Here is a 22004-nt window from a genome sequence, read left to right as displayed (position 1 = left end):
TGTGGGGCAAAAAATTGCAAACCTTGGCATCCCTATCGCCTGCTCTGTCTCCCGACCTGATTCGGCACCCATTCCCATGTCCACAACCTGTAATGACCAGTATTTCGCTCCCAGACCACGCAATCCTGCTGAATGGCGAACCCTAGACGACAAACCGATCTGCTTCCGCTGCCACCGCGTTGGTCATGTATCCCGCCACTGCCACACCACCAGAATGCCGCCGTACTGGAGCTCATTCCCTACTCCTCGCCCATACGCCGACGCTCACCGTTATTCACCTCACCGTCTGTACCCTACTTCTGATGCCCCTGACAGCCGCTCCTCCGTGCGATCACTGTCACCTCAATGCCGTCGCTCCCCATCACCCCCCCTCCCCCCAACCTCACCGCTTTTCCTCGCCAAACCGATGGACGGAAAACTAGGCCATGCAGCTTTTGGAGGTAGTGCTGCATCACGTTCGTCCTGTCCAAATCCTCCGTTGATGCTCCTCACCAACATGAACCTAATTGAAGTAGACATAGATGGCGTTCCATTGACAGCATTAATTGATACTGGAGCCCAAGTATCCATAATGAGCGCTAACCTATGTCGTCGCCTCAAAAAATTTCTTACGCCTGCCATCACTCGAGCCGTACGCGTCACCAATGGCGCCACTGTTGCCATCAGGGGTATGTGCACTGCTCGCATAGGAATTGCTGGCCACCGAGTTCCAGTCCTGTTCACCGTGCTGACCAATTGCCTCATGGCCTAATCTTCGGGCTCAACTTTCTAAAGACGCATTCTGCCCTCATCGACTGTTCCACTGGTACGCTGTGCCTCGTGCTTCCTCTTCTTTCAGACGTTCGCCCCGAACAACCGAACAGCCTCTGCGCTACAGCGTTTGTTCGCTTACCTCCAAAAGCCTTAACTTTCGTCGAAGTGGCCTCAACGGCAAGCATGCCTGATGGCGACTATGTCGTCGTACCTATTCATGATGTCCTCCTTGTGTGCGACATCTCTGTGCCACACTCCGTCGTAACCCTTGCCGCTAATCGGATGTGTCTCCCCGTTATCAATTTTGGCTTGACGAAACAAGTGTTACCTTAAGGCATAGTGGTGGCCACGCTCCGGCCAGTGACAGACGACATCGTCACTGCTTTTGCAGCTGATGCATCTCCAGATCCTCCTGATTACCCGTAGGATGTCTTGAACCTCGACGGCCCATTACATCCCATGGTCGCTCCGGACCTCGCACCTAACCTAGCAGCTGCCCTATATTGCCTTTTGCTTTCCTACCGCGACATATTTGGCACTGACAATCGACTACTTGGTCAGACGTCCCTTGTTAAGCATCGGATAAACACTGGTGATGCTGTTCCTATTCACCACCGACCGTACCGCGTGTCCACGGCAGAGCAGCAAGCTATTCAGCAGGAAGTAAACAAGATGCTCGCCAGAGGCATTGTTGAGCCCTCGTCGAGTCCTTGGGCGTCGCCGGTCGTGCTCGCCAAAAAGTAAGATGGCACGTGGCATTTCTGCGTTGATTACTGCCACCTAAACCGAATTACTAAAAAAGACGTTTACCCCTTACCACGAATCGACGACGCTCTTGATTGTCTTCACGGTGCCAAATACTTTTCGTCCATCAACCTTCGATCTGGTTATTGGCAGATTTCCGTCGATGAGCAAGAAAAGACCACTTTCATCACTCCAGATGGCCTCTACCAATTCAAGGTTATGCCGTTCGGTCTATGCAATGCCCCCGCCACGTTTGAACGGATGATCGACTCTCTGCTTTAAGGTTTCAAATGGTCAACTTGCCTTTGTTACCTCGACGACGTCCTTGTGTTCTCTCCTACATTTGAGACGCACCTTGAGCGCGTAGCTATCCTTGATGTCTTCCGCAAGGCTGGGCTCCAATTAACCTCATCGAAGTGCCACTTCGGGCACCGACAGATTACAGTGCTAGGCCATCTCGTCGATGCTTCCGGAGTACGTCCCGATCCGGAGAAGGTTCGAGCAGTTACGGCTTTTCCTGTACCTCAGTCTGTCAAAGACGTCCGGAGTTTTGTGGGGCTCTGTTCTTATTTCCGACGGTTGGTGAAAGATTTCACAGCAATCGCCCGCCCACTCACTGAACTTCTGAAGAAAGACATGCCTTTTACGTGGGGTTCCCCTCATGCTGCCGCATTTTCACGCCTTATCACGATTCTCACCAATCCACTGGTCTTGGCCCACTTTGACCGGTCCGCACCTACAGAGGTCCGAACCTATGCCAGTGGTTATGGGATCGGCGCCGTCTTATCGCAATGCCAACATAGACACGACCGCATAAGCCAACGTTAGCCGGCTCCTGACAACTGCAGAGCGCAACTATTCAATTACCGAGCGCGAATGTCTTGCTCTCGTCTGGGCTGTTTCAAAGTTCCGCCCATATTTATATGGCAAGCCCTTCTCAGTAATGACAGACCATCATGCGCTCTGTTGACTTTCGTTGCTCAAAGATCCTACTGGCCGGCTCGGTCGTTGGGCCCTCCAACTGCGAGAATATCCCTACACAGTGACTTACAAGTACGGACGCCAACACCAGGACGCTGATTGCCTCTCTCGCTACCCAGTCAAAGACGCGACTTATATGTCTGATACTGACACCGACGCCTGTGTTTTCTCTGTTTTTCCACTTCTCCATGTCGCCGACAAGCAGTGCCGTCACCCGTTCTTGCGTACCATCATTGACCGCCTGGAATCGTCACTTGCCGACAGTTCCCTTTGCTTATTCACACTTCAAGATGCCGTACTCTACCGCCACAATGTTCACCCCAACGGCCCTGCATTACTTCTTGGGATGCCTAAACACCTTTGCTCGGCTGTTCTCCTCGAACTTCACGAACTCCCCACTGCCGGTCACCTGGGTGTGTCACGTACCTACGACCGGACCCGCCGACACTTCTTTTGGCCAGGGCTTGCTCGCTCTGTTCGAAGATACGTAGCTGCGTGTGAGAAATGCCAGCGACACAAGACACCATCGACGTTCCCTGCTGGGGACCTTCAACCACTCGACATTCCCGCGGAACCATTCTTTCAGGTTGGTTTGGACTTACTTGGCCCTTTTCCTCTTTCTACCTCTGGGAACAGGTGGATCGCTGTGGCCACGGATTACACCACGTGCTACGCCTTCACCCGAGCGCTTCCTACAAGCTGCTCCATGGATGTCACCGATTTTCTTCTACGCGACGTGATTTTATTACATGGAGCTCTGCGACAACTCACAGACTGTGGCCGGACATTCATATCAAATGTTATCGCGGACATCCTGCATTCCTGTGCCACGATGCACAAGCTATCCACATCATACCATCCGCAAACAAATGGCCTCACGGAGCGTCTCAATCGCACTCTCACAGACATGCTCGCGAAATGTCTTTCAGACCACACTGCCTGGGACCTCGCTCTAATGTTTGTCACATTTGCTTATATAATTCCTCGCGCCATGACGCAGCCGGTTATTCCCCATTTTTTCTTCTGTTCGGCCGAGAACCAGCACTGCCCCTCGACACAACACTCCCTGCTCACGCGGCACCGACCTGTGAATATGCACTTGATGCCATTGCCCGCTGTGCCCACGCAAGGGAAATAGCCCGTGACCGCCTTCTGAAATCTCAAGCGACTTAAAAGCGTTTGTACGGCCGGCGACGCCGAGACGTACACTTCCCGCCTGGTTCTTTGGTGCTTCTATGCTCTCCGTCACGTCAGGTCGGCCTGTCAGAAAAACTGCTGTCTCGTTACACAGGCCCATACCGAGTGCTTTGTGCCATGACCCCCGTCACCTACGAGATCGCCCCTGACGTGCCATCTGCTTCCCAATCCAGTGTTATTGTGCACGTTACACGACTGAAGCAGTATCACCCTCCCAGTGATGACATTTAGACGCTCCGGGACGTTGCTTCTGTCGCCGAGGGATTATGCTACACGCATGTGGCATTTGATTGTTTGAACGAGGCGCGTGGGTGCCATCACCCGAGAAAAGAGAAAGAAGAATGAACTGGGCTCACGCGGTGAATCTAACCAGTCAGCACTGCAACCGCTATTGTAAATATATCCTGTAAATAGTTGCTCGTCTTGCTGACTCCTCCTTCGCGTAACAATATCAGTCCAACTCATTTTTCTCTTGGTTAACCGTAAAAGGTCCCTTCCATTGCATAAGCATCTTGGGCAGTATGGGCAGTAGTATATATGTATGGACAGTAGTATATATGGGCAGTAGTACCAACACCTTGTCTCCCAATTCTAACTTTTGATGCGTTGCTTTGCGGTCATAATATTTCTTCTGTATCCGTTTCGCTTGTGCCAACTTCTCGTGGGCCAATTTGCAGGTTGCCTCCAATTCGTTTCGCAATTCTAGTACATACATGTATGTGGTCTTTTCCTCATGGTCCAATTCCTCTCTGGATTACAGCTCTTTCAGAATGGTTATTGGTCCTCTGTCTGCTCTCCCGTATAGTATCTCAAATGGGAATAACCCTAAGCTAGTTTGTGGCACTTCTCGGTAAGTGAACAAGAGTGCTGGCAGATACCTAACCCAGTCTTTCGGTCTTTCCTGACACATCCTCCTTAGCATTGTCTTCAACGTTCCATTAAACCTCACTGCCAAACCGTTTGCCATCGATCGGTATGGATTGGTTAGCTATTGATCTACGGGCAACAGTATATTTACCTCCTTCATAACCTCCGATGTGAAATTCGAGCCTCTGTCACTCAAAACTTCCCTCGGCACGCCATACCGGGCAGACTTCTCCAACAATGCTTCGGCCACCTGAATGGTATCTACCGTTTTCAGCACTACAGCATCAGAGTACCTGGTAGCTACATCCACTAGCATGAGCACATACCTATTTGCTTTTCTAGACACTGGACTAATAGGCCCTACAATATCAATCGCCACTCTGTGAAATGGCAGCTCGACAACGGGCATCTTTCCTAGAGGCACCTTTCCTACACATCCCTTAGCCACTGTCTTTTGGCATACATCACATTACTCTGCACCCCGATCCAAAAGAACTCTTCTGTGATGCTTTCTAATGTGTTCTTTATACCTTGGTGACGTGCCATTACACTGTTGTGCCCTATCTTTAGTACTGTATCTCTCAGCTCCTTCAGGACCATCAACTGTTGTACTTCCCTACCTGAACTAAACACACACTTCCGGTATAATAGATTATTCTTTTTTATAAACTCCACTAATGTCCTACTCCTTTTCCTTCGTACCAGTTCCCCTATCTTTAGTTCACACTTTCGTATCGATGCATCCTCGTTCTGCAATTGTTTAAATTATGCTGCGGTTATATTTAATCCAATTATGGCTGTCATCTGCAATGCTGTCAGAGGTTTGGTACTACTTCTGCTTGCTCTTTTTTTTACTGCAGCCACTACATCTGTCTCTTGTATCCCCTATTTTTGCACTTCTGAGTGTTCTTTCTCTTTCACGTCCTTCCCTGTCCTCTTCCAACTTCAGTCTGGGTCGTCTGCCTTCTTCACCCCAGGTACATTTCCGACAATCAAATCATAAAGGGGGTCCTACACACATCTAGCAGTGACCAGCCCTGTAAAAAAGAGTGTCAATATTTGAATCTGTGCCTCTGGCAGATATTTACCGGACTCATCTACCAAGATTACTGGTTTAGAGTACCTGGCCATGCTTTCTGGTAGCACTAGACGCCTCCTTACTAAAATGGTATTGGCTCCCGTGTCTCTCAAGACTGTAGCTTTGCGTCCTTGCACCTCGCCTTCCAGTACAGGCATGTCCTGCTTTCTCTGTCCATCCTCTCTTGACCTCACTATACGTGCTGTCTTATCCACGGATCTAGTCCTGCATTCGTCTCCCCTGTGACCTTTCTTCTGGCACAACTGGCACACCACCAGTGCTTCGTGACGATTGCCTCTCATTCGGCAGTTCACCGCTAAATGACCTAACCGGTTACAAAAAAGCATTTCTGCAGTCCCCTTTGTCTGCTAATTTGCCCCTGGTTCTTCATCTCTCCTACTGTTGTCGTGTGCGCATCTTTGTCGCCCTTTCCCAAATTTCTCAATCCTTGTGCCTCTAGAACTGGTCTGTTTGTTCTGCCATCTGCTCCACAGTTTATAGTTTGCTCTCTTTAAGGAATATTGCCAGACTGCTGCTATACCTGGCAAGAAATTGTTCACCCACGACTTTGTCGCGAACCCCTTCATGTGTTGTCCGTCTCGTACAGCTCTATCCACCTCTGAAAATAAATTGTTAGACAACACGCGAACTGCTTGCCTGTTTCTGAATCTTAAAGCTTACCTGACCTAAACTTCTCCCGGAACCTTTCTGTGGTCAACTTGAATCTCTGCAATAAAATTTTCTGCACTTTGTTATAGTCTAATGACTCCTCTGCTGGCATACGCCCAATGACACTCAGAGCCTTGCCCACTGAACACAGGCTTAAATCTTTAGCCCACTCGCTAATTTTTGCTAAAAATTTGGCTAAAAAAAATTGAGGCAATGACTTCCGATTCGCCCTCGTAGAAAACTAACGTAGAAATGGCATTAAAGCTCCTAAACGAAGTTTAAATCTAGCATGCACCCTAATGTTTAACAACAAAAACAGGCAAGGCTCTAACATGTATTGTACGACGGCGGTCCATTTCTAAATGCCATCTTTGCCGCCTGGTTTTTTAAGTCGGCTTCGCCACCCAGTTCTTTCAAGTAAGCTTTGCTGCAATACATCCTTGTTAAGCGGCAACCACATGCACGGGATACTCAAGCGAGAAAACGACGTAACTGGCAGATGCTGTCGTGTCACAGCGTGGAGCAACCACGTGGACACGACATCGTGAAAAAAAGTAGCGACAAATTTATATTGTTCTCCAAATAGATACAGTCATGCACCCTTAAAGAAATTGCAAATGTACTATGAGGCTGTTTTAACCAAGTTGTATAGGTCTAGCTTTAATATGCTTTTATCGCTAGTAAAAATGCATTCCATGTCGCCCGCATGAAATGCTGTGGCACCATCTGCTGAAGAACATTCAAAACAGTTTCACAGCCCTCAGTAGCATCTCGAAGCCTAACAATGTCAAAACAAACTACTAGTCTCAATAATAACAACAACACTGATACTTTGTCATCAGATTGAGATGAGACGAAGCGATGACAAATTTTGCTCTTTTTTTTTTTTTTTTTTTTTTTTTTGCGGTCATGGCAGAAAGCAAGTTACAAGTGCGAATTCAAATCTAAGTAGGCAGACTGGTTGATGCCATGTTGTTGTGCAATCATGCTGTCCCCCCCCCCCCCCCCTGCAGAAGTCGCCGCATTTTCTTCCGGGTGATAAGTGAAATTTTCTGGCAGGCCAAAAAACTTGCAACGTGACAAGAGACAGACGGATCACCCTCTGTAACAGCAAAACCTATCTCTCGTCTCAGTCACTTGTCGCTGTCGGCCGAAAATTTATTGTATGTGGTTGCGCCATTATTTGGCCCAATATTCTACAAGGAAAAGAAAGGGGGGGGGGGGGTGCGATAGAATTGGGCAAATACCGTAAGCATACATTATGAGCTACAGTTATTGCTTGAAAATCATCCTAAGGCAGGCCAAAAATGGGCATTTTGGATGGGAGATGTTTCTTTTCTTCTTTTTTTTTAATACATGTGTTCAATGCAGTCACTATCCCCTAAGCTCTGCCAGGATACATGCTGCCACTAAAGGGGTCGCTATAGGGGTCACCATAGAAGTCAGGCACGTGCATGCTGACTGGTCAAGTTCAAATTATCTGACAAAGGCCAATTTTAGCATTGAAAGCATGAAAGTTTGGGCCCATATAAATGCATGGGCCTCGACTGGTACTTTCAGTCAAGATCGACTTAATCAACAATTGAATTAAGCAGTCAACTTAACGGAAGCCTACCGTACTTGTCCTATGAAGATGTCCTCCCAATGCAGTTGGAATATCTGGGTTTCTTGCAGTGCTCATTTATTTTACTTGTTTTATTGTTTATGTATTTGCATGTGTAGACTAAATTAATCCCTTAGAGCTTCTATTCTAATGGTTCCTTCCCCTTCTCCTCACCCATCCCCTCCCATTTTTCACCATATCTCATGTGCCTCTTTCAACCTATGAAGAAACTGGAGTTGGAGAAGTACATGCTTTATGCTCACGGTTCAGACCTGTGCCATGATTTGGAGCTGCGTCATGCCATGGCCAACTGCTTTGAGGCACTTATGGGTAAGGGCTGTCAAGTTGAATGGCAAGTTATTCATTACTTCAGCGCAATTTATTGGTTGATTCCTCATTTCTTCATTTGTGTACACCAAGGCATCTGATGGATGTGATATCGGCTTGAATGCCAGTGATTTAAATTGAAAATGATAATGCCTGAACTCTATAGCATGAATGCGTGCAGTAGTGAAAACATTTCTTTGCTGTCCATATGAGCAAATTGCAATTGCGGGTGCTCAGAATGTGTAATAAAATACACCTTATAATGTGGTTCTCTGGTTACATACTTATCTTTGTTTATCTTATTTATATATTTATGTTTACATTATGTCTTGTTCTATAGCTTGGTCAAGAGAAAGCCATTTTCCCTTCCTCTGCTTAACATAGCACCTTGACTATGTATAGAAAAAATGAGCATCGCTGTAGAAACCAAAGCTTGGTTGTTGTAGCCATAGCAAATTCTTTATGTTGTTATTGTTGCTGTTATCATAGTTCAACCTCGATATAATGAACTTCAATACAGTCTATGCTCATAACAACGGACCCGTGTACAACAGACTTTCGGATATAACAGACCATATTTAAGCCTTCAGTTGTTCGAGCTATTTTATTAACGCAACGAAGTTCGCTTTTAACGGACCACGCTACAGCGGACAAAATTAGCGGCAATTTTTTTCAAAATCGGGCGTATAAACCTTACTTTTTCCATGTCAACACAGGCTGACAACTGACTTGCGAGGGTCAGTCGACGATTGCAGCTCAGTATCACGCGCGTAAGGAAGGCGGGGTAGAAACACGCTGTCTTCTTTCGCACACGAGGCGTGGGGAAAGGGGGGTAGAGAGAGAGAGAGAGAGAGAGAGAGAGAGAAAGTGGGTTGTACTCTGGCAGCTGCTGTTACAACACGGGCGCTGTGTCTTGAAAGCGACCTGCTATGTGGATGAAATGCGCCCAGTGCTGGTAGCTTCTTATGTGCTGTGCTTTCATTGTTTAGTTCGCGTTGAAGCGAGACACAGCACGAAGGTCAATTCGCTTGCTGCTGCTGCCACGCTTATCTTGCTTAAAAGGGGGACACGGCTTTTGTGTAGCGAAAAATGACCAAACAATCAATTTTTTTAAAAGCACATATTCAGTTTCTATAACCTTTTTTTATCCGATCCCTAAATATCAATGCTCAAAACCACATGTACAAGTGCTCAAAAAAAATTTTATTTTAGCCAACGTGGCGAAACGATTCCGTGGAGATCATGAAAAAACTGCGATTTTCAAGCCCCAATATCTCCGCAATGGCGCAACCAAGCGCCGCCATTCTGCCCTTGTTGAAAAGTGCATTTCTCTGTCTTTAAATTTGCCGCTTCAGCCATCTCCTCCATTCACAAGCAAGCGCACAAAAAGCAAATGATTCAAGGACATTCCAAGGCCTCCGATTGGCTACGCCCGCCACGAGGACAATCAAAGCTTCGTCATTGAGCTTAATGGCGGTGCGCGTCTTCTGCTACTGCCCCATTCCGCCTCTCGGAATGCGATGTTCTGTGACTCGCACATCTGGCGATCAAGCATAGTTTTGGCAGTGGACTCCACAAGTGATGTGTGCCTCTTGGCATCTCAGCTGGCCATTACTTGTGGAGCATAGTTTTGGAAGCTGATTTGTGTTGTGATATGCGCCTCTGGACATATTGGCTCGCTGTCTGTGCGTGCGGAGCATAGTTTTGGAAGCTGATTTGTGCTGTGATATGCTACTCAACGCATTCATCAGTGCTTGCAGGGCGTAGTTTCGGAAGTTCACTGGTGACCATGGGTCAGCGACTGCTGAAATACAAGACGGCTCATGTGTAACGGCACTCGTAAGCGAAAATCGGCAACGGTGAAAAAGACTGCTTCAAGGTCGCCAGGCAGTGCTGTGTAGCAAAGCACAGAAGTCACAGACGCGCAGTGAGGGCTCCACATACGGGCAGAATACGTACAAGTGCCATTCAAGAGCCGCTGCCGAGCGCTTCACACACAGGTGGAGTGCCTACTTGTGTTGACGATGTTGAGGAGTCGCTCTCTGGCACTTCATATGCAGGCAAAACTACTCGTACGAGCAGCAGTGGCACCGTTGAGCTTGTCACGCCATGTTCCACATCGCCATATGCATCCAGCGATTGCACCTTGGATGTGTCCGATTCCCATATCGGCACTTCGCAAGATGTTGCCACGCCTTCCACAAGTCCGGGCGGCACCATTTAGTCGCGCCTGGAGTCGCATTTTATATCAGGAGAAGCTTCCTTGGAGGCCGCCACAAAAGTCCAAAGAAAGTTAAGTTTGGTGTCTGCGACCGCGCAGAAAACGGAACTGACAGGCAAAGGCGAGGTGTGTGCTGGTACGGAACAAATGGAGGAGTTTCTGATCGTTCAAATGATGGCCCTCAATGCGCTTCTTGGCAAACCTAAGCACCATCAGTGCTCCCAACCAGGACTTTCAGTTCAGCTGGGAACACGACATGGATTAGCAGCACAAATGATACTGACGTGCGTGTTTAGCGGCAATGTTGCGAAGGAGGTGTCATAACTGCAAAAGGAAGTACGCAAAATTTTCTATGTAAATATGAAAGCTGTACAGGCTGTTAAAAGTATTGGCAAAGGGTCAACAACTTTGACCGATTTCTGGTCAATAATGAATGTTTCCCATAGAGGGTTACATCATAAAACATTCCAGAAACATCTGAAGACCGACTTCTGACCTGCCAATGAGAAAGCTGCTGCCAGTATTTTTTCTGATGCTATGGTGGCAGTGCACAATGTTTACAGAGAGATGGACCCTGGCTTTAATAAGAACGTAACAGTGGCTATGATGGGACATGGTTGACACGTTGCCATACATCCCACGTAGGTGTCGGCACTGTAATAGAATTTTTCACAGGACTGGTGCTCGACTGTGTTGTCCTGTCGAAGAATGTGATGAAAGTTATGATGATTGGAAAGCATCAGACATCTGCCAAAAAAACACAGATGGGAAAATTGGAGGTTGAAGCAACGTTGATTCTATTCAGGAGGTCCCTTAGCAAACATAGTTTGCGATATACAGACATTGTCTGTAATGGAGACAGTAGAACCTTTGTAGCCCTCTGTCAAAACAAGACTTATGGATTTATTTCATTTACAAAGAAGGACTGCACTAACTATGTCATGAAAAGGATGGGGACAGCCCTGCATGCTCTGATCACAAAAGGCAAAAAAGGAATTAGTTGAAATCACCAAAGGGAATGACGGGGGTATTATGACACATGGTCATTGGAGCCTGCACTGAGTCATGAAATAAAGATGAGAAATAGTCATCATTAGAGGGGGGTCGATAAAAAACATCCATTAGAAGGTGCAAGAAGGTAGCATTACAACATATCCAAATAATTTCTAGAGGGGTAGGAATATTAACCAATGTGTAGCACAGAGCTCGGTTAGCAGCGATAAGGACACCGCTCCCACGTGCATATTTTTGTGGAAGATATCGAAGTGAGGGAACGAAGGCAATATCTCGAGATCTGTTAGGGATGAATTTAGCGATGTCTCTGTAAGTAGCACCAAATCACTAGAAGAATAAGAAATGCGGCTGTAGATCTCATCACGTTTTGGTATAACGCTCCGTATATTAGTGTATAATAAATGTACCGGGGAATGACTAATGTTGGTGAATTCGCACTGTACCTGCTCTTTGCGCTAGGATTTTTCGACAATTTGTGCGCCAGGATCATAAATGTGTGTTTTGTTGTTTGCGATAAGCTTGTCATGTCTTAATTTGATTTTGAGGTTACGTTCCTTTGCAAACAGAAAAAGTTTTTTTTCGAGCAAGACGAGTTTCAGGCGAGAAGTCTTCACTGACACTGTAATCTGTTCCCTTAAATTTTTTGCACACAGAAAGTATGTGATCTTTGTCCTTAAAGTGTACAAACCTGACAATGATAGGTCTTTGTTTCCCTTTTCTGTAAGTACCCAGTCTATGAGGAAGTTCAATATCACGTGGCTGAATGTCAGCGTCAAGGAACTGATGACGATGGTCAATGATTAAATTCCCACTTTCAGACCAGGGTTCATTTGACCTGTCCGTTAAACCGTAAAACACCAGGTTGTTGCATCGAGCCCTATTTTCAGCGTCTACGATGCAGGCTGTCAAGAGATACTTGAGCCAAGCACTCATTCATGACTGACTGTACTTCGCTCAACTCTGGACTTCAAGGATGCAAGTGACATGAACTCGGATTCAGTTATTCCTAGCCTGGTTCTCAGGTCCTTGAAAGTTTTGTCGTGGTCAGAGAGTTTTTCATTAATTGATTTAAGTTCGCCAAGTATCATTGATTGCCCGCACTGCAGATCTTGTAATATCTGAACTAGATCAGAAGAGGCAGCCTCAACATTATAAAGAGGCCCAGGGTTTGTCTCGATATCTCCCGCTAACAAAGGCAAGTTCAGTAACATTCGAGCACAATCGTAAGCAATTTTGCGCCAACGATGTTGGTTCAGCAGCACAATAATACCCCTATAACTCGACTTCTTGGCAAAAAGGCAATGCTAGTTAGTTACCTGCATCAGGAAAATGAAGGGCCGATTAGCTGGGGCCACTACTACGCAGCCGAACCCACTGAAAGGAGCTTGCAGCCGAACAGGCTTTATATCGTGATCGGCAGTGAGGCTTTTCGCTTGATAGGAGTGATCCAGCCGGATTTCCACATACGGTTGTGGGTGTTGGTCGGGCTGGGTTGGTCGTAGCGGTTTGAATCCCCACAATGCACTGAATTGCAATCGTAGAGGATCGAGGGGTGCCAGATTTCCGGGAGGCAAGTCAGCAAGGTAGATGGTGGGTTGCCTTTCAGGCTGACATCGGTAGAGCAAGGCGTAACACCGGCAAGGCTGTCCAAGAACGGCAGCCAAGGTACGTTGAAGAACTGCATCTGCATCAAGAAGACGAAGGGCCGGTTAGCTGGGGCCACCACTGCACTGCCTAACCCATTTCATTTTGAAATGGGTTGAAATGAAACAGGGTCGGACATAAAATGGATATATCGAACTCCACCACCCTAGATCACATGCGCTCTGTTGACAGGCGGTGAGCTTTCCCGCAACACCCTCGAAGTTAGCGGTTGCGCGATGGGCGTTCCCGACTGCTGCGCACTATAGCTGCACACATCGATTGCACTGAGGGTGCCATTTGAACATAGCGGCGTACACAACTGGCGGCTTGGCTAGTTCGACAACGTCAGCGACGCATTGCATTTGCCGCTCTGACTCCTCCTCGTAGTACGCACTAACCGTTTGGTGGGCACGGAGCGACTACGGCTTAAGTGGTCAGCCAATATGTGGAGTCCAATGGGGGCTGGGTGGGGGAATCTTCGCGACTATATTTAAACCACAATTACACATTAAGCAGGTACATATTAACAAACAAGGTTTGACTGTAATTAGTTATATTGAAATTTAACTGTAGAGTCTGAACTATTTGTAGCAAACTCAGTAGTTCTGTGAAAAGTGGTCTTTACATCAGTAGTTTGTTATATTATCACTTGGTGTGACGGTGAAGAACGACGCAGTGTGAAAACTGTGAGTTACAAATTTTACTCTTCATTGGGCGAACTTGTGCCCAGCAAAACAAGTAACACTCAACTACAACCATAACAGCGAGCAAAGTCGGCGATCATTGAAAATCTGATCTGTGGGTCAAGTGCATCAGCTTTTATATGTGAGTCGGCGAAGGTTCCAGAGTAATCGCTGCTGCCCCCGTGTCTTCCAGAAAGTACTACACAATTCGGTCGCACATAAAGTCAGATTACACATGGTTCGGTGACAACAGACAACGGATAGCACCATCGAGAGCATGCGAGAAATTTCCAATACATGCAAATGCATCCTGCACTGAGCGATAACATTTAACATTTGTTAGCCGGTGAAAAGCGCTCACCCAAGAAAGGGAAACAAGCACACATGTCATTATATGGGCTTGCCCTTAAATATGTTCAGAAATTAACCGCACTGAAGCAGGCTTCAGCAGTTATAATTCAACAGCACCTTAGTCCAAAACCAGATTTTCAGTACAATTTTTGTTTCCGGTGCCTTCCCGCACCTAGCTGTAAACTTTGTTAGAAACATCCATATAAAGAACGAAATGCAGCAGCATATAGCTTAAAACAGCGTGATGTTCCAATTGCCTGTCATTTTGAAACTGAAAGCACAGCCATCATTTTTTATTCAGGAGCTTGTGATATATTTTACCACCAGCAAGACATGGCTGTATTCTGCACACAAGAGTAAAGCATTCTAGTTGGCCGGAAGCATAAACTTTGCGGTATGCTGCCATTCTGCGAAGTTCTTGGACATCATGGTCCCAGCAGTACGACTGCGGGTCAGCCACACAAGAGCCATAAAATTACGTTATCAATGTTGCTTCGGGCAAAATAAAGTACAATGTTTGATTGGTAAAGTGTCACCACAAACTGTTATTACCAATAGGCAGCATGTAAACAAAGCGCCGCTGAATTGTTATCTCCTGATAACGGCATAGTAACAGCTTCGCCGTCTCTGGCTGCATCAGTAGGAATGCCTGAGTGGCCATCGTTTTCATTGTGGAAAGACATACGTGACTGTTCCAAATCGTCGTGGCTTTCAATAGCGCACTGGCACATGTCGCACACCCTATGCCATGCTGTTTAGGCTGTACGCCTCCTAGAGTTTCCTATAATTACTAGAGACAGGGTGTCTACAAACCGGGAAAACCGGGAATTCTCAGGGATCGTGAGTAGTCTGGAAGAACTCGGGGAAAACTCGGGGAATTTGTGCCTCTATCAGGGAAAATTAGCTGTAAATTTATTGAAAGGGTTGAAAGCCGTGGTGATACTGGCTCGAGTAACAGACAGGAATCGTAATGAATCGTCTTTGACGCCCTGTCGTCGGCTGGAGGAGTTGCCAGTGTACAGTCAACGACCGACTTTCCGGATGCCCGATAATTTGGACGGCTTCGCGGCACCACCACGTTTCCCATTGAGTCAATGTATCAGAACGTCTGAAATTTCGGACGCCAGAACCCTTCACCGTTTGGTTTTCCGGACGTTTTGCCATAACCGCAGGTCCAAAAAAACGGCATTAATCAAAGCCACCACTACTGCTGCCGTTTTGATTACCTCGCCACCTCGAACCGGTGCGCTCGCACGCAGATGCGGTGGCAGCCATAGCTACCACTATGGCAATGCTAGACCTAGCTGCTTCGACATTCGCTATTAAGCTTCTTGCCGTTGGGTGCGATGTTTTTTCATTGAAGAAATCGACTGCTGTCAGCAACGGCACCAACTTTGCCTTTGTGGTCCTCGCGATTCGCTTAGAAGCTTGGAAAGCATGGTGCGTTGCACAATTCCGGTTCCTGAAAGTCAGCTTCGCCTCTGTACAGAACTGTTACTTGGTGAAGCATACACAAAAGTATTGTAGTGAAGCATAAGCTTGGGAAGGGGCTATTGCCACGGGACACAGTATGTATTCCTTAATTATACATGCGTGCACCCGGTATCTCCTGTCATAGTACGAGCACCGATATGCCTAATATGTGAACCGACAGGCCTTCAGAGCGTTTTTTAATGTGCTTGTGGAGGTTTGAGCCCTTAAGGGCAGTAAATGACATGCATTTCTTTTTTCCAACTGGCCGATTTTTCTGATGCTTTCGCGGCCCCTAGTGTGTTAAAAAAAATTGGACTTGCACTGTGCAACTAACCAAGAAGATGCTTCAACAAATGGTCCATGGGGCGGACGAGTGGCGGAAGGATTGGATTGGATTGGGACAACTTTATTTATGCCTGCAGTTGGGCACGCGCGCGCCCCGACGAGGGCCTACGTCATCCTCGAAGTCGCCATTACTCGGCGTGGGTCTCCGCTCGCCGTTGCCGGTTCGCTGGGTCCGTGCCTTTCGAGCGCCTCGAGGACCTGCTGGACGGCCCAGAGCTGATCGTCTCGGTCGTAGCTCTTCGCGGCTGCCTCGAGCCGCGGTGGGAGTGTTCTTGATATTGAACCTTCTGGATATTTGACGCAGTCTCACAAGATGTGCGTGTAGTCTGCAGTCTCCCTCCGGCAGACTCTGCACATATCTGTCGGATATGTCTCGGGGTACATATGATTCATCAGTCTCGGGCTCGGTAGCGATCCTGTCTGGAGCTGTCTCAGTACTACCGCCTCCGCTCGACTCAGTCTCGGGTGCGGGGGTGGGAGAGTCCTGCGAGCCAGGCGGTAGGCCTTCGTGATTTCACTGTAATCTGTCAGGCGGTCCTTGGTTCCGAACCACGTCGGACGGTCTGTCGCCGGGGCGCGGTTGGTTAGCGCTCGTGCCGCTGCGTGTGCCGTCTCATTATGGTTCTCGTTGCGTCCCGTTGCGTCGCCCGCGTGCGCCGGGAACCACTTGAGTCGTACTTTTCGTTCTTTTAGTTTGACCGCTCGCAGTACGCGCTCAGCCTCCCTGCAGATTTGGCCTTTGGCGAAGTTTCGCACCGCCTGTCTTGAGTCGCTCAGCACCATGTGGCAGTCTGCGTCGGCGATGGCCAGGGCGATGGCTACCTCCTCCGCTTGTTCCGCTCCGGCGCTTCTCACGCTCGCTGCCGTCCTCGTGGCGCCGGTTGACGCCTCTATGACGACCGCTGCGAAGGCGTTCCCTTGGTATTCGGCCGCGTCCACGTACCGCGCGTGTTCGTCGTTGGCATGCTGGTCAATGAGAGCCTTGGCCCTCGCCGCTCTTCTTCCCTTGTTGAACTCGGGATTCATGTTCTTCGGTATGGGGTCGATTCTGGTCTGGCGTCGGACCTCTTCAGGGACGGGGAGCTTCATCTCCACCTCGTTCGAGCGTCTAATTCCCAGATCGTAGAGGACAAGAACAGAAAGGACCTACGCATTGAGGAATGAATGAGAAAGGAAGCGTGCTACCCCTGTTTTCTCTCAAGCTCAAAAAACAAAGGTTTGGCTGATGCCAAGATGCAGGTGTCCCCCCCTCATCCAAACCAAAATAAACTCTTTAAAGCAGTGAAACACAACACTGAGGCGTCGTGCGCAGGCTGAGAGTATGTCAGGACAGCTAAGGTTGACTCACGAGCTGTTGAGAGAGAATCTCAATTGTGACAACGTTCGGGCCTCATGCCACTGAGCTTACTATCAGTTGATAGAAACAGCTCATATTCGAAAATATTTGCTTCTGTATGCATCTCCTTTTTATTCATATTTGAGAATGTCCCACTCGATTTGCAATTTTTTTCGAAGACATTTTATTTGCTGTTCATTTTACTAACCCCTCCCTTCTATTCTCTTCTTGAATAACATAAACACTACTCCTTAGTATTCAAATTGGATTAAGTTGTTGCTTTTAAAAATTTTTTTGATGTGCTTACTAGAGAGTGACAACATCAGGCAATATGGTTTCAGCCCGTCTTGACATAAAATGTAGTTCTGCATCACTCAGGGGATTTTGCAAAGGCACTCACGGAAAACCTGGAAAACTCGGGGAATTTAGAAATGTCAACTTGGTAGACACCCTGAGAGACTAATCTGGCTCTATGATCATTCAGCCACCATGTGAATGATGGATAGTACATGGATTTGTTTTATCTTTGTGCTTGGGGCTTCAGACATTCTTGTGGCTTCATTTATTACGCTTTACCTGGGCCTAAACTGGCCTAAATTTCAAAGCAATTTATACTTCTTTCAATGCAGAGGGTAATAATACTCTGCAAGTGCACATAATCGCTGCTAATTTCAGTGGTTCCGTATGTGATTTCAACGTAGGGCTTCTCTGCTAGAAGTCCTGTGTTTGAATCCTGCAGTCAAACCATTTTACTAGTGCTTGTTTAATTATTTGTAATGCACTACTTTTTTAAAAATGATCACTTTGCAAAGTCATGAAGCCATTTAAAGCCAGGTGGGCGAGGTTTAGGCAAATCAATGTACTACCCATCATTCCCGTGGTGCCTGAACTGCCCTGCTTGCAGGTCTCATATACACTAGCACCACAGTTCCCTCTAGTTGAAACTGTACCTTCAAAGCATCAGACCATGCGTGACTTTCTTCGTGGCTTCTGAAATTCGCACATGGCAGTCACTTGCTCATCTTGAAGACTGTATCATTGTCTTAAACTAGAGCGAGGCGTGCACTGCCGCAAACCCACTTTGGTCACACTTCCATGCTTAAGTATCTCATGCGTGCCCTCTTTTTGCCATGCTCGGGTTCAAAGCGTACGTTGTAACAGTACGGCGATTTAAACAATGTTTGTTTTAGCTGGAAGCAGTTTCAATAGGCAGGGTCAGAAAATCATAAATGCACAGAAATGTGGTCATTATATCTGAGATTGTTATAAGTGGGTTCGACTGTATTACATAATTTAGATATAACAAAGCAAATTGCTGATTTTACCGACTTTGTTAAATTAACGTTTAACTGTACTTTTTAAAATTTTACATTGTTTTGTCTGTTTATTGGCGCTCAAAGGTGCCCTTAAGCTAGCATATATTTCTTCAGAGAGATTTCATCAGTTTTCTTTGTGTGTTGGAAATCTTTTTTTTTTTTAATTCCTAGCCTTTCTTCTAATTAACTACTTCAAGTCTAGATTCTTTAGACAATAAAGCTCTCATTGCATCACAAAAAAGGGAGTACTTGAAGACTGGTTATAAGACTTTAAATTGAGGTTGTGCGCCATGAACATCTTTGTGTTGATGATACATTCAAAGGATATGTTGAATGTCTGCTGTCTGAAATAGGTCTGCCTTTCCTGATCAGGCAGAACATTCCAGTCTCCTATTTTCTATCCTTGCCTGTTTTATTAATGTCTCCCTTAGGTGCCCTTTTTCTAGACAGTGGCATCAAAGTGGCGGACAGGGTCTTTTCTACAACTCTTTTCTCGGAGCCTGATCTTCTGGACGTCTGGGTCAACTACCCACCACACCCCTTGCAGGTGACAGTGCTATTTATGCCTTAAGCGTTCGAGTGGTGCACTGGTTGTGCTGTTCACATACACTTTCCACTGTTTATATTGAAGACCCGAAGCACATACCTTTTTGACTGTTGTTTGCACTTTTGAAAAGCATGTGCTGCCGCTCTCCTAGTGCTGTCTGATGAATGCTCACATACAGTCACAATGGTCCAATTCAAATTGTGGCTGCACCCAGAGAGTTGCCATTGCTGTTCAGAGGTGTTCTGGTTTAATTAATGCGCATTTAGCAATTCAGCTGTTCTTGCAGGGCATGTAAATGTAGTTTGCAGATATTAGCATCACCATACTATCTATGCCCCAGGCTTGCTTCTCCGCAGCATCCAAACTTGTGGATGCTGCGGAGTTCAGCCATCATATCTGTGTGAGTGAAGTTTCCATCTTGCAGGCATGTTGGAGCATGTGTATTTGTAACACTCACTTGCAAATGCTCACAGCTGATGGCTTGAGCCATGGCCTCTGTGGTGCCTTGTTTGTGATTTGAGCAATTGTGTTTCACTAAAGCACAACAGCTGTGTTGAAATGTGTGTTGTATGCTTACAGGAACAAGTGCCTGAGGGTGATAGAAAGTGGATTGACTCCGTACCGCTGCTGAAGGTAAGTGCTTTAGACTGCAAAATTATTAAGTGAGCCTAGTTCGTTTGCTGATGTGTGATGTGCAGTGTTGGGCAGTTTATGCTAATGTATACTTTTGCTGACTGGCTTTTCCTAATAGTAATCCTGAGTGTCCAAATTTATGAAATAAGTTGCAGAATAATTTTCCGGGACAGATTAAAAATAGGGCAAATCAATGTGACGAGATCTAAAATGTTATGAAAACAGTGCATTTTGCAGTCATTGGTGTTTTTTTGAAGCACCATATGCTAGCTTCGAAGCTAAGCTGGTTAGGCATAGCGGCACCCTCTGCACTTGCTTGGCATTGAGCTGACAGTAGTGGGCCAGAGATAATCTATGGGGATGGACAGCGTTGAGCCTTGTGTGTCGATGATCCAAAACTCTCCTTCAGATGTTGCGCAGGAACTTTGCCGTTAGTGTGTGCATTCCTTAAGAAATAATGCATTTTTGCACATTCTGCGAGCAGTCAGAAATGCATGAAATGCACTGCCGCATGCACACATCACCACAGCAGTGTACATTGCATTACACCATCAGACAAAATTTGCCTAAAATTTATCCATTGTACTCGATTGTCGTTTATAGCTGACTTTGTTAAAAGTGGAATTTGTTGCATTGACAATATGGGCAGAACAAATGAAGTGAGAAGAATGGTGTGTTGTATTTGAAAGTATGCTGTATGCAGATCCGTCGCAGCGGGTGTGGACTGTATTCATGTTTGGTTTGCAAGCTAAGTATTCAAAAGGTTTCTAGTACTAGAAATGACATGAATATTCTAAATATAGTATTAAATATATTGCTGTCTGGGCACAATAAAACATAATTCTTTACATTTGTTTCTATTTAACTTGTTGAACATTAATATGCAGAAGATAATGATCAATATCCAAGCAAGGGAACAAGAGTTCAGGATTGCCAATCAGTCTCTAGAGTCTGTGAAGGAGTATGTTTATCTAGGTCAATTACTCACAGGGACCCTCATCATGAGAAAGAAGTTTACAGAAGAATAAAAATGGGTTGGAGCACGTATGGCAGACATTATCAGATCCTGACTGGAAGCTTACCATTATCACTAAAAAGAATGGTGTACAATCAGTGCATTCTACCGGTCCTAACATATGGGGCAGAAACTTGGAGACTGACAAAGAAGCTTGAGAACAAGTTAAGGACTGCACAAAGAGTGATGGAATGAAGAATGGTGGGCGTAACGTTAAGAAACAAGAATAGAGTGGTGTAGATCAGAGAGCGAACGGGGATAGCCAATATTATAATTGACATTAAGAGAAAGAAATGGCACTGGGCAGGTCATGTAATGCGCAGGTTAGATATCCGTTGGACCATTAGGGTTACAGAATGGGTACCAAGAGAAGGGATGCACAATCGAGGACGGCGGAAGACTAGGTGGGGTGATGAAATTAAGGAATTTGCAGGCGCTAATTGAAATCGATTGGCACAGGATAGGGTTAATTGGAGATCGCAGGGAGAGGCCTTCGTCCTGCTGTGGACTTAAAATAGGCTGATGATGATGATGATAAACTTGTAAATGTGTACCCGGTTTGGCGTTAAAGGGACCCTGAAACAATTTTGATGATTGTGTACAAATGTGCTGAGTCATTAGGGTATGTCCTTATGATCAATAAGAGATGAATTTAAGTGCTCCGCTTAAAATGTGTAATTTATTATAAGGTATGAAAAATGTACATCACCAATCTCAGCTGAAAACTCCCCGGAGTTTTCAGCTGCGCCTTGATGTCACTCAGGCAAGTGATCCTATTGGCTACCAACATTATGTCATCTTGAGTGCTTGAAACATGCCACTTCATTAAAGGGTCCCTCACCAGGCCACAGCAAATTTTGGTTACCTATATACTGGAAGTTATGTGCCCTCTAAGCAGTGCTCTACCACAAGAATTTTTCAATTTAGTTCCTTAATATTCATTAATAGCAGAGATAGAAATATTTGAAGCGCCGCGAACCCCTGATTTCAGGAGGCGAGTGCCACTGCCAACATAGACACTCTCTCCACTTTCCCCATCTAGCCTCCACAAATGAAATTCCTTCCCTGTGTTCTCCCACACTGGAGCTAAAGGATCGCATGACAAATGCGTCATTGGTTCCGCCTTATCTTTTTCTCTCTCTCTCACGCACACGCATTTTTGCTGAGTGGTGCACTTCCGGTGACAGTCTTGGGTGCGAGCTGTTGA

The 22004-nt window shown here is 46.4% G+C and overlaps 1 protein-coding gene across 3 annotated transcripts in view; it reads left to right on the top strand.

The window, feature by feature from the left end:
- drosha (ribonuclease 3 drosha) overlaps positions 1-22004 on the top strand; it is a 238139-nt gene that overhangs the window by 143433 nt on the left and 72702 nt on the right. For all 3 annotated transcript variants that reach the window (XM_075696237.1, XM_075696246.1, XM_075696229.1), the window contains 3 exons: positions 8120-8222; positions 19034-19149; positions 19729-19782. In XM_075696237.1, coding sequence (XP_075552352.1) covers positions 8120-8222; positions 19034-19149; positions 19729-19782 — 273 coding nt within the window. The remainder of the gene's footprint in view (positions 1-8119; positions 8223-19033; positions 19150-19728; positions 19783-22004) is intronic.

Source organism: Dermacentor variabilis, chromosome 1 (assembly GCF_050947875.1).
Source record: "Dermacentor variabilis isolate Ectoservices chromosome 1, ASM5094787v1, whole genome shotgun sequence".
Taxonomy (NCBI): Eukaryota; Metazoa; Arthropoda; class Arachnida; order Ixodida; family Ixodidae; genus Dermacentor; species Dermacentor variabilis.
Note: the sequence above shows the minus strand (reverse complement) of the source record. Positions and strands in the feature narration are given on the sequence as shown.